General features: G+C 39.4%; 1 protein-coding gene across 1 annotated transcript in view; it reads left to right on the forward strand.

Moving 5' to 3' along the window:
* Nucleotides 1-13,700, forward strand: part of LOC135099638 (condensin-2 complex subunit D3-L-like) — an 89,960-nt gene that overhangs the window by 17,661 nt on the left and 58,599 nt on the right. The window contains exon 2 of the mRNA XM_064002027.1: nt 13,088-13,219. Within this exon, the coding sequence (XP_063858097.1) occupies nt 13,088-13,219 (132 nt within the window). The remainder of the gene's footprint in view (nt 1-13,087; nt 13,220-13,700) is intronic.

Here is a 13,700-nt window from a genome sequence, read left to right on the forward strand (position 1 = left end):
TTATATAGTGAAAATTGGGAAGCATGAATGGTATAATGCTAAGTGTGTAGAAGCAAAAAAGAAAAAGGACAGGGCATAGGAGAAAATGATGAGACAACTCAACAGAAATGGTAAAGAAGAATACTGAAAGACGGAATTAATATAGCATAATAGGAATAGAAGAATAAAGAAACTTTGAAGGTGATATAATAAGAAAATGTAAGGAAGAACCCAAACTCATCTACAAGTATGTAAACAGGAAAATGAAACATTAGGATGGCATAAACAAGCTAAAAAGGGAAGGGAGAATTTATGAAACTACTGAGGAGATGAGTGAACTAATGAATGAGAGTTTTCAATCTGTGTTTATAAAGGAAACTGAATTTGTGGCACTGAAAGTGGTATCACAGAATGGGGAAATACAGGAGATACAATTAACCCTTTCCTTCCGGCAATCGTATATGTACGATTGCATCAATGCGTCCGTAGCGATGGCGATCATACCCGTAATCAAGAATTTTCGCTCCTCAATTTTGAGCTCCAAGCACGGTTTCTCGAGTCAGATGGCAAGTGGAAGTGTCTGACATGTTTCCACATGTATAGTGTTGTCACTAACTCTGGAAATTTAGCGGTAACTAAGCTATTTTCCCTTTCTCCGGGCGACACTTGACAACCCCAGAGACCCGCCGGGTGGAAAGCACCATGATAAGTGCGAAGAGACATCCTGATAAGAGTGAAGGATCTCAGATCATAACTCACCATGGAGCAGGACAGAACATATGTATTTAGCAGTGCTTCTGAGTTTGAAGACAGTGACAGTGAATATTTAGAAGAAGAAACTGAAGAAAGCGAAGACATTAGTGAGGACTAGGAAAATGATTTACAGGATCCACCTGTTTTATCAGAACAGGGAGATGATACCTATCATTCTTTCATGTCAATTTTTTCATTATCTTCAATTTTATAATAAAATGGTAGAAGGTAACTTGTCAGAGAGAGAGAGAGAGAGAGAGAGAGAGAGAGATAATGTTATTTGCCTGAAACTTGATATGAAAAGGGATGAAATCTCTCTCTCTCTCTCTCTCTCTCTCTCTCTCTCTCTCTCTCTCTCTCTCTCTCTCTCTCTCTCTCTCTCTCTCTCTCTCTCTCTCTCTCTCTCTCTCTCTCTCTCATTGGAAGTGTACAATTTCCCCTCCAAGATGAGAGAGAGAGAGAGAGAGAGAGAGAGAGAGTGTGTGTGTGTGTGTGTGTGTGTGTGTGTGTGTGTGTGTGTGTGTGTGTGTGTGTGTGTGTGTGTGTGTGTGTGTGTGTGTGTGCGTGCGGTGTCATCGCTCTCCGGGCTGTTTCTGGAAGATGGATCACACAGTGGGAGGAGGAGGAATCCTTGATAAGGCATAAACTGAACTTTCAGAAGTCACATCGAGCTACAAAGTACATCATTGTATTCAGAATAACAAAGAGAAAATAATTATTAGTATTCAAACAGTTTTCTGACAATTTCTAGGTTTACCATTTTTAGCCGTCATAGCAAACGGGAAAATAGTTTAAGTGCCGGAAGGAAAGGGTTAAAGAGAAAAGAAATCAAGAAACTGCTGGAAGAACTGGTTGTTAAAAATAGCTATATGACCAAGTCAAGTAAATGGATTGATATTAAAAGAATGCAGAGAACAAATGGAAGAACCCATATGGGATATAATTAACAGCTCATTGAGAGAAGGAAAAATACCAAGGGAATGGAAAAGAGCTAACATAGTGTCAATACACAAAGGGGGAATAAAATGAAACCTTTAAATTATAGACTGGTGTCACTAACAAGTATTGCAAGCAAGCAAGCTTTGTGAAATAGTTATTAAAGACAGATGGGTGGAATGTCTAAAAGATGAAAAGATAATTATAGAAAAGCAATTTGGATTCAGGAAAGGGAGATCCTGTGTTACAAATCTACTGAACTTCTCTACAAAAGTAATAGATGGTCCTCTTGAGAGTGAACCATTTTAGCCAAAAGTATTGGCCTCTGCCACGATGTCACTGCATCCATCAGCTTCACACCATTGACTCATAGTTGCCCCTCAGTGTACCTTGTGGTTCATTAAGGAGTAGTAACCTGCCATGACTTGTTCCGCATCCTGGCATATTATTACGCAATAACATCTTGTGATAATTCATTATTTTTACCAATATGGCTGAAACAAAAGAGTATTCATTTGAGACTATTACATAGATTGTGAGCCTCAAAGAAGCAGTTCATTCAGTTAGAGAAATAACTGAGCATTTGGCAGTATCCAGGACAACAGTCAAGCATTGGTTACAGCATTTCAGGGAGGAAGGGAATCATGATATGTCCAAACCCTAAAAAAATGTTATGGGTGCCCCATGAAGACAACTAAGAGGGCTGTTACTGTCTTAGTGTCTAGCGGAGTCAGATGTCATGACCACTGCATGCTTTAAGACAGTAATAGCTCTCTAAGTTGTCTTCCTGTGGCACCCAGACCATATTTTAGGTTCAGGTGTATCACGCTTCCCTTCCTCCCTGAACCAGTGCTTGACTGTTATCCTGGATACTGCCAACTGCACAGATTTTTGCAAATTGAATAACCTGCTTCCTAGAGGCTCACGATTTGTGCAATAGTCTCAGATGAACACTGTTGTTTTAGCCATATCAGCAAACAATGAATTACCACAAGATATTATTGTGCAATTATATGCCAGGATGTGGAACAAGTTGTGCCTGGTTACTGCTCTCCAACATGGCCCAAGGTGCACTGAAGGGCAACTATGAGTAAGTGGCATGAAGTATCGGCAGGAGCTGATACTTTTGGCTTAAATGGTTCACTACCAAGAGGACCATGATTTTTTCACCATAAGTGTCAGAGCCCCCCCAGCCAGAGGGTCTGATACTTATGATGAGTGCTGTAGATATAATTCCATACAATTACTCTTTCTCCCTTATTCATGATCATCTTGATGACAGTGCTATTAATAACAGCCACAGAACACTGATTTCTGATCTCTCTAAAATTTCTGATTGGGGCACAGGAAATTTAGTAATGCCTTAAAAACTCAGTTCCTTCATCAACTCTACACAACTTTCCAGATAACTATCCCCTCTTCTCCAGTGACACCCAATTGTTCTCTTCTACACTGAACATCTTTGGTCTTTCCTTTACTTTAATCTAAACTAGAAACTTCACATCTCATCTCAAGCTAAAACAGCTTCTATGAAGTTAGGCATTCTGAGTTGTCTTTGCCAGTTTTTCTCATCCCTCCAGCTGCTAACTCTGTACAGGGGCCATATCCATTCATGTATAGAGTATGCTTCACATGTATGGGAAGGGATGGTTTCCACTCATACCGTACTTTTAGACTGGGTCGAATCAAAAGCTTCTCACCTCATGAACTCCCATCCTCTAACTGACTGTCTTCAACCTCTTTCTCATTGCTGCAGTGTTGCATTTCTTCCTATCTTCTACTGCTATTTTCATGTTAACTGCTCTTCCAATCTTGCTAACTGCATGCCTCCACTTCTCCTGTGGCCTCACTGGACAAGACTTTCTTCCTTCTCTCATCCCTATTCTCTCCACCTCTCTAATGCAAGAGTTAACCAGTATTTTAAATCATTCATCCCTTTCTCTGGTAAACTCTGAAACTTCCTGCCCGCTTCTGTATTTTCTCATTCCTATGACTTGGACTCTTTTAAGAGTTTCAAGACACTTATCCTCTTTTTTTTTTTTTTTTTCCATTCTATATGGGGACTGGTAATAAGTAGGCTTCTCTCTCTCTCTCTCTCTCTCTCTCTCTCTCTCTCTCTCTCTCTCTCTCTCTCTCTCTCTCTCTCTCTCTCTCTCTCTCTCTCTCTCTCTCTCTCTCTCTCTCTCTCTCTCTCTCTCTCTCTCTCTCTCTCTTGGCCAGTGGCCCTCTTACATAAAAGAAAAAAAAAAATTACCATACAGCAGGTAGAGTGCCCCCCATCACTTCTGGTTCCTTAGGAACCTCTATGCAGGTAGAGGTTGGAGGACAGCTAGGTAACAGTGACCATAGGGAAATTAGGTACAATTTAGAATGGGAAGAAACTGTTAGAAACAAAACACTAGTAAAATACCTGACTTTAGGAGAACAGATTTTGAAGAATTAAAAAGGTACCTCCAAGGAGTGGACTGGCAAAGGATGCAGGGTGAGGTCAGGTCAGGGACGGAGTTCAGAGAGATAAGGCAGGATGAGAGAGGTGAGGTGAGGCGTGAGGGTGTAGGACAAGAGGAGGGAAGATGTGTCCGGAAGGGAGGAGGAAAGAGGAAGGGGGGAGATAGGTGTGAGTATGTTGGAATGTCAGGTCATGCTGAAATGAGAGAGGTGAGGTCGAGGCAAGTAGATGAGGGAGTGGAGAGGATGGTAGGGGACGAGATGAGGGGATTAGGTGAAGTAAATGTAGATGAATTGTATAAATATTTCGTAGATAAAGTTCATACAGGTCAGTTAGCAAATATCCCGTATAGAACAATAAGATCACAAAAAAATTATCCTAAATGGGTGACTGCTAGGTTAAAGCATTATATAGGGTGTAAGAGAAGTATATATAAGAGATTAAGGGCAGGTGAAGAAGTTTTAAGGACACAATATAATGAATTAGTTAGAACAGTCAGGGAGTTAACGAGGAAAGCTAAGGACAATTATGAATTAAAGGTAGCCAGCCAGGCGAAGACGGACCCCAAGGGATTTTATCAGGTATACAGGACGAAGAATAAGGATACTGTAGGTCCATTAAAGGCAGCAGATGGGGAGCTGGTTAGTTCTGGGGAAGAGATAAGTAAACTTCTGAATGATTATTTTTTAACTGTCTTCACCCAGGAAAACATGCAGGATATGCCAGATAGTGAACAGGTGTTTAGAGCAGATGAGAATGAGAAGCTGAGAGATATTTCCATAAATAGGGAGATAGTGGAACAGGAGATAGATAGGCTAAAAAAGTTCAAGACACCAGGACCTGATGAAATATATCCCAGAGTACTTAAGGAATGTAAAGAGATTATTAGTGAGCCGTTAGTTTCTGTCTTTAGGAAATCACTGGAGTCGGGTGAGGTACCAGTAATGTGGAGGCAGGCTAATGTAGTACCCATCTTTAAGAAAGGAGATAAAACTTTAGCGTCTAATTATAGACCTGTCAGCTTAACTTCAGTTGTAGGTAAAATGTTTGAGTCAATAATAGCGAGGAACATTAGGGAACATTTAGACAAACATTACTTGATAAATCAGTCACAGCATAGCTTCACGAAAGGGAAGTCTTGCCTGACAAACTTGTTAAGTTTTTACAGTAAGGTGTACGAGGCAGTAGATAATGGTGATAGTTATGATATCTTATATCTGGACTTTAGTAAAGCATTTGACAAGGTACCCCATGAAAGGCTCCTGAGAAAGGTTAGGGCACACGGGATAGATGGGAAGGTGTTAGGCTGGATAGGGTCATGGCTTGGTAACAGGCGACAGAGAGTGGTAATAAACGGCTTGAAATCTGAGTGGAGTCATGTAATTAGTGGGGTGCCACAGGGATCAGTATTAGGGCCATTGTTATTTCTAATATATATCAATGACTTGGATAGTGGAATTAGTAGTCATGTTAGTAAATTTGCGGATGACACAAAGATAGGTAGATTAATTAGGTCAGAATCGGATGCCATCGCCTTGCAGGCAGACTTAGATAGAATGAATGAATGGACGGATAGATGGCAAATGCAATTTAATATCAATAAATGCAAAGTGCTTAGCGTAGGTAGAGGAAACCCACACAATAGGTACACATTAGACAACCAAACTCTGGTAGGTACAGGGTACGAGAAAGATTTAGGAGTTATAGTTAGCTCTGAACTCCGTCTAGGGAAACAATGCATAGAAGCCAGAAATAAGGCAAATATGGTATTAGGATTCATTTTTAGGAGCGTTAAAAGTAGAAGGCCGGAAGTAATATTAAAGTTATACTTGGCACTGATCTGACCTCATATAGACTATGCTGTGCAATTCTGGTCCCCACATTACAGGAAAGATATAGGTCTATTAGGATCAGTACAGAGGAGAATGACCAAAAGGATACAGGGGATGAGGAGTATCCCTTACGAGGCGAGGTTGAAGCTATACTTGAAGTTATACTTGGCGCTGGTCTGACCTCATCTAGACTATGCTGTGCAATTCTGGTCCCCACATTACAGGAAAGATATAGGTCTATTGGGATCAGTAGAGAGGAGAATGACCAAAAGGATACAGGGGATGAGGAGTATCCCTTACGAGGCGAGGTTGAAGCTGTTAAATTTACATTCTTTAGAGAGACGTAGGTTAAGAGGGGACCTTATAACAAGGGAGATGTAAGCAAAATTCTTAGGATCAGCAACCAGGGTAGAACAAGAAATAATGGGTTCAAGCTTAAAAAAATGTTAGTTTAGGAAGGAGATAGGAAAAAATTGGTTCTCAAATAGAGTGGTGGATGTGTGGAACGGACTCAGTAATCATGTAGTTAGTGCTAGGATAATAGAGAGCTTTAAGAGAAGATTAGACAAGTTTATGGATGGGGATAACAGATGGAAATAGGTAGGTGTGTTTCATACAGGGACTGCCACGTGTAAGCCTGGTCGCTTCTTGCAGCTTCCCTTATTTCTTATGTTCTTATGTTCTTAAGAATACCTGCCTTCCCCTGTCTATATACAGCTTCTCAGTGTGTTCCACTATCTCCCCTCGGCTTATCACAATTTTGCGTATTGTGTCTTTCCATAATTTTCATGGTCTTATGGATCTTTTATTGGCATGAGTTCATTTGTAGTACTTCAGAGGTGTTTTGTTCTCTCCTATTCTCATTATATGGCCATACCATCTTAGTGGTCTTCTTTTGATGTATTTAAGTATGGAATCCACTTCCAGTTCTTTCCTTACATTCCTTAGCCTGCCTTGCTGTATCACTCCCTCGATGAGTCGGAGCATCCTCATTTCTGCTGCCTGCACCTTGCTTATCAATTTTGTTGTCAGTATTCAACATTCACATTTATATGTTACTTATGGTCTCATTATAATTTTATATATTATTATTTTGACTGGCATACAGTGGAACTTTGGTTCTTGAATTTAATTTGTTCCTGAATGCTGTTTGAAATCTGAAATGTTCAGAAACTGAAACCATTTTCTCCATAAGAATAAGTGTTAAATTAATTGTTTCTGGACGCCCATCCACCCTCTCTTAGTGGCTTATGACAGACGCTCCCACTACCAAAATGGCTGCCCTACATCTTCTGCTCAGAAATTATTAATTTAGAGAGGATGTATTGAATTAACTTAATGACATGGAACTCATCAGAAGATGCTATTTAGACTGTGCAGGTATTCTATTTGTCATTGATCTAGTGAAGGAAGCCTTACAGAGTGACACAGAGGAGTAACTCACTTACAACCAAAATGAAGATGATCATAACACTTAGATATCTTGCTGCTGGGAAAATGTAGTTGTGCAGTAGTGATGGCATTGTAGGTCATCAAGAGAGCCACAGATAACTTGGGATTATGTTCACATTGAGGCTCTTCAATGGGATCACATTTACCTTATCTCGAAGATTAATTTACTGTCTTAGCCATTGTGTCTTTCTTGCAAATACATAAAAATGATGGAAATACTTATAGAAACTATAAATTAATAAACAGCAGCTTTTGCTTTGTCTTTTAGTATTTGAAATCAAGTAACTTTTTTGAGTACTGGATTATATAAGTTAAATTATTTTTTTTTTAAATGGATTTGTTCGAAAAGGGAGGCATTCAGTAACTGAGGTTTCACTGTATATGTTTTCTTCTTTAGATAGTGGGTACATTAGCTCACCATTCTAAGAGAACTTGTTTATTCAGTTATTTATTTCTAATTCCATATTTCATTCTGTATTAATCATCACACCCAAATATTTGAAGTTACCTACAAGCTCCAGTACAGTGTCACCCAATCTCACCTCTGTTTCATCCCAATGTCTGGTCACCATCATCACTTCAGTCTTTCTCTTAATTACTTTCATACCAACTTCCCCTACTTCTGTGTTCCATTGATTAAGCACCTCTTGCAATAATGTAGCTTTGCTTGTAATTATTGCCTTGTTGTCTGTGTAAGCCAAGGTCAGTGCAAGCCAAGGTCAGTGCTTCATTCCCACACACACATTTATTTTCTTGATGCATCTGTCCATGCATAACATAATGACATAATGACTGTCACTGTCGTGCAGCAGTTCAGCTGTTATTGCGCCACATCCTGGACTCTCCTCTCTCTCTCTCTCTCTCTCTCTCTCTCTCTCTCTCTCTCTCTCTCTCTCTCTCTCTCTCTCTCTCTCTCTCTCTCTCTCTCTCTCTCTCTCTCTCTCTCTCTCTCTCTCTCTCTCTCTCTCTCTCTCTCTCTCTCTCTCTCTCTCTCTCTCTCTCTCTCTCTCTCTCTCTCCCCTCAGTGCCACTTTAATTTCTTCATGACTGATGATGTGTTCATCAAGAGCCTGTTCTGTTATTTCTTCTCTAAGCTCCTGATCATGACATTGTCATGACTGCTGTGGGTGTGTGTCATGACAAAGTTAATAATTCTGACATTCACTTGACATGTCTGAGGACAGTGTCACGATGGACTTATGAAAGTGTCAGGACAGGACTGTGCATGTGGCACAGCCATCATGCCAGACCTTGGTTTGCAATCAGTAATCACGACAGAGCTGTGTATTTATAGATGTGCGTCTGTCAACATAGCATTGCTTAGGACATGTAATAGCTGGATGATAAATCATCACACACAAATACACATGTTGCTAGTCACACATACTACCACCCATACAAGCTATCACCATCCATTGCAAGCCAATTGACATCTCTTAAGATATCCAAAGACATATTTGTGGACAAGGTAGAGGCTTGGGAGCCAGAAAAACATATAATAGCTGGATGATAAATCATCACACGCTCACACTGCCACCCATACAAACTATCACAGACATCTCTCAAGATGTTCAAAGACATATTTGTAGATGGGCCATGGAAGCCAAAAGATATATGCCACACAGATAATGACCAGCAGCAAGCTATGACATCGCACTCAAAAAGCAATCATTGTGATAGACCAGTAGAATCCTATGCAGAACAGACTGAAGATGAAGTATACAGGAACATACCTTGTTAGTTGAAGGAGATGCTGGAGGAGGATTTCACTATGCCACCATCAGCTCAGTAAGACTTGTGGGTGGTGGTTGTGATGATGTGACTCTGCCATGACTCTGTCATGATACTGTCTTCATTATTGTGCTGTTGCCATTGACCATGGAGACTCAAAATTCTGCCAGTTGTGATGTTGAGCTGTCATGACTATCTTGACAATTTTACAACTGTTGTGACACATATAAAGATATTGTTCTGCTATTGTGACTGATGCAACTTGTAATAAAATGCCACAAGAAACACAAAGATTCTTCCAGTAGCATTCTCATAATGATTATCCTGACTGTGTACACAGGGCTTTACTAGGGATGCCATACATTCCATATACACATGCACATGTGCCACAAAGCTCAATACTAGCACCAATAAAATCAATAAAAATATAATCTCATAATGATTATCCTGACTGTGTACACAGGGCTTTACTAGGGATGCCATACATTCCATATACACATGCACATGTGCCACAAAGCTCAATACTAGCACCAATAAAATTCATTGTTTATATAAATGATATGCCAGAAGGAATTGATAGCTACATCAATCTGTTTGTGGATGATACTGAATTACAGAAAGAAATAAAGTTACAAAGACTGTTAATACCAACAAAATGACTTTAATAAAATTTATGAATAGAAGAAAAGTAAGAAAAGAAGTACAGTGTAAGCAAATGTCACATAATGGAGATAGGCAGAAGTGAAAGAAGACCACATTGGATATACAAGATAGGAAACAAATATATTAAAAAGGCCCAGGAAGAAAAGGATCTAGGAATAGTAATGCATGATAACATGCAACCGGTAAACCATATAGATAGAATATTTGGGAACACTTACATATTACTAAGAAACATAAGAACAGCTTTCCACCACATATACAAAAAATATGATGAGAAAAATAATCACTACAATAATCACTACAATAATCAGACCTAAATTGGAATATGTAGCAATTGTGTGATCTCTATATAAGAAGAAGCATGTAAATAGCTAGAAAGAATAGTCTTCATTCTTGATGGCTTCAATGTTCATCACCAGCTTTGGCTTTCCTCTCCCTTCACTGACCATCTTGGTAAACCAGCCTTTAACTTTGCTGTCCTCCATGACTTAGAGCAACTGGTGCAACACCCTACTCGTATTCCTGACCGTTATGGAGATACACCCAACATTCTTGATCTTTTCCCTAACATCTAATTGTTCCACTTATGCTGTCACCCTAACTTCTCCATTTGGCTTCTCTGATTACAACCTCTTAACTGTATCTTGTCTTATTACAATCCCTCCTCAGAATCCCATAAAATGGAGGTGCCTCTGGCATTTTGCCTCTGCTAACTGGGAGACCTGTGGGGATATTATTCTGATTTTCCTGGAATGACTATTGCTTCTGTGTCAGAGACCCATTTCTGTGTGCTGAGTGCATAACAGAGGTGATAGTGTCTGGCATGGAGGCATACATTCCTCACCTTCTCTTGACCTAAACCTTCCAAACCTTGGTTTAACAAAGCCTGTTCTCATGCTATACATGATAGAGAGGTGGCCCACAAAAGGTACTTGAGCCTTTCATCACCAGAATCTCATGTACTTTATATTTCTGCCTGGAATCATGCCAAGTCTGTTCAACTAGCCAAAAACTCCTCCATTAATAGAAAGTGTCAAAATCTTTCAAGATCTAACTACCCTGCTGATTTGTGGCATCTAGCCAAAAACATCTCCAATAACTTTGTTTCTTCATCTTTCCCTCCTTTATTTCAACCTGATGGCACTATTGCTTTCTCATCTATTTCTAAAGCTGAACTCTTTGGTCAAACCTTTGCTAAAAACTCTAGCTTAGATGATTCAGGGCTTGTTCCTCCCTCTCCTCCACCCTCTGACTATTTCATGCCAGCCATTTAAATCCTTCGCAGTGATATTTTTCATGCCTTCACTGACTTAAACCCTCAGAAGGTTTATGGACCTGATGGAGTCCCTTCTGTTGTTCTGCAAAATTGTGCCTTTGTGCTTGCACCTTGCCTAGTCAAACTCTTTCAACTTTGTTAACATTTATCTTTCCTTCTTGCTGGAAGTTTGCCCCTACATTTAGTCTGTTCCTAAAAACGATGACCATTCTAATCCCTCAAAGTACCATTCTATTGCTTTAGTTTCCTGCCTACCTAAAGTTTTTGAATCTATCCTCAATAGATTCTTAAACATCTATCTCTTCACAACCATCTATCAGATTGCCTGTATGGTTTCCACTAAGGCTGCTCTACTGGTGATCTTCTGGCTTTCCTTACTGAGTCTTGGTTATCCTCTTTTAGAGATTTTGGTGAAACTTTTGCTGTTGTCTTAGACATATCAAAAACTTTGATAGAGTCCAGCACAAAGCTTTGATTTCCAAACTACCCTCCTGTGGCTTTATCCTCTCTGTAACTTCATCTCATGTTTCCTTTCTGACCATTCTATTGCTGCTGTGGTAGACAGTCACTTTTCTCCTAAATTTATTAACAGTAGTGTTCCTCAAGGTTCTGTCCTGTCATCCCATTATTCATCAATGATTTTGTCCAAACTTCTTGTCCTCTCCACTCCTACACTGATGATACCAACCTGCACTTTTCCGCATCTTTTCATAGACATCCAGCCCTTCAGAAATAAACAGGTAATGTAGGGAAGCCACAGAACACCTGGCTTCTGATCTCTCAAAAATTTCTGATTGGGGCAGAGCAAACTTACTATTGCTTATTGCCTTAAAGTTCAATTTGTCCATCTATCAACTTGACACAACCTTCCAGACAACTATCCCCTCTTCTTCAATGACACTCAGTTGTCCTTATCTTCTAAACTAAACATTCTTGTTTGTCCTTTACTTAGAATCTAAACTGGAAACTTCACATCTCATCTCTTGCTAAAACAGCTTCTATGAAGTTAGGCATTCTGAGTCATCTCCGCCAGTTTTTCTCACCCCCACAGCTGCTAATTCTGTACAGGGGCCTTATCTGTACATGTATGGAGTATGCTTCATATGTTTTTTTTAGGCTGGGTGGAATCAAAAGCTTTTTTGTCTAATCAACTCTCCTCTTGCTATCTTCTATCACTATTTTTGTGCTGTTCTTCTGATCTTGCTAACTGCATGCCTTCTCTCCTCCTGCGGACTTGCTGCACAAAAGTTTCTTCTTTCTCTCACCCCTGTTCTCTCCACCTCTCTAATGCAAGAGTTAACAGGTATTCTCAATCATTTATCCCTTTGTCTAGTAAACTCTGGAACTTCTTTCCTGCTTTTGTATTTCTTCCTTTCTATGACTTGAACTCTTTCAAGAGGGAGGTTTCAAGACACATTCTTTAATTTTTGATGTTTGCCTTTGACTCTGTTCTGGAACCTGCCTTTCATTGGGCCTTTTTTTTCCTTGGCTGGTGCCCCTCTTACATAGAAGAAAAAAAAGAAATAGTGTCTGGACTTGGGGAATTAAGTTATGAAGAAAGATTAGAAAAAAATAGGTCTGCCAACACTGGAACAAAGGAGACAAAAAGATTTGATAACTATCTACAAGTTGATAAATAAAATGGAAGAAGTAGATAAAGACAAACTTGCTAAAAGAAACAAGCAATCATGAAAGTAGAAGGTGACACCTACACAAATTGAGAAAAGGAAGATGTTGAAAAAACAAGGAATAGTTTTCCACAAAGACACATTGATGTTTGGAATAGGCACACTTGTTAACAAGTGTGCACAAACTTAAAGAAAAATTAGACATGTAGAAATAGAGACAGGACCACACAAGTGTAGCTCAGGCCTTGTAAATTACACCTAGGTAAATACAACTAAGCATATAAACACACACACATGCCAGGCTGCTTATAAATGGAAAATAAAGTACATGAAATCAGTATTTTCCTTTTATGTTTGAGTGAATGATTGAGTGTCATTTATCCCACAGTGCCTGACAGAAAAGGATGAAGAAATGCGTGAGATGGTCATCTTCTATATAACAGAACGTCTACTCAAGCGCTTTCCCAAGATTCTGTGCCAACATTTCATTGAGTGTATATTCCACTACAATTGTTATGAGGTAAGTAGCTTGTAAATTAGTCATTGATGGCTAATTTCCATTTTTGTAGCTTTTGTTTGAATAATATGAATTTTATTACGAGTATTAGTGGTTTTTGACAACACTTCTGTATTCCAAAGAATGCTTTGCTTTTCTTTATACTTACATGGGAGAGGCTCATATCTTCATATCATGTGACACTAGTATGTCAATTTGGTGTGTTTTTGGGGATCAGTTGTGTACAATATTCCTACATTGCCTGTATGTTGTGTACATTTCCACTACTGCCTAACTGTGCCTTTCTCTTTTTTTTTTTTTTTTTTTTTTTTATGTAGGAAGGATACTGGCCAAGGGCAACAAAAAACTAATAAAAAAAAATGCCCACTGAAATGCCAGTCCCTAAAAGGGTCAAAGCAGTGGTCAAAAATTGGTGGATAAGTGTCTTGAAACCTCCCTCTTGAAGGAATTCAAGTCATAGGAAGGTGGAAATACAGAAGCAGGC

The sequence above is a fragment of the Scylla paramamosain genome, unplaced genomic scaffold (genome assembly GCF_035594125.1).
Source record: "Scylla paramamosain isolate STU-SP2022 unplaced genomic scaffold, ASM3559412v1 Contig164, whole genome shotgun sequence".
Classification (NCBI taxonomy): domain Eukaryota; kingdom Metazoa; phylum Arthropoda; class Malacostraca; order Decapoda; family Portunidae; genus Scylla; species Scylla paramamosain.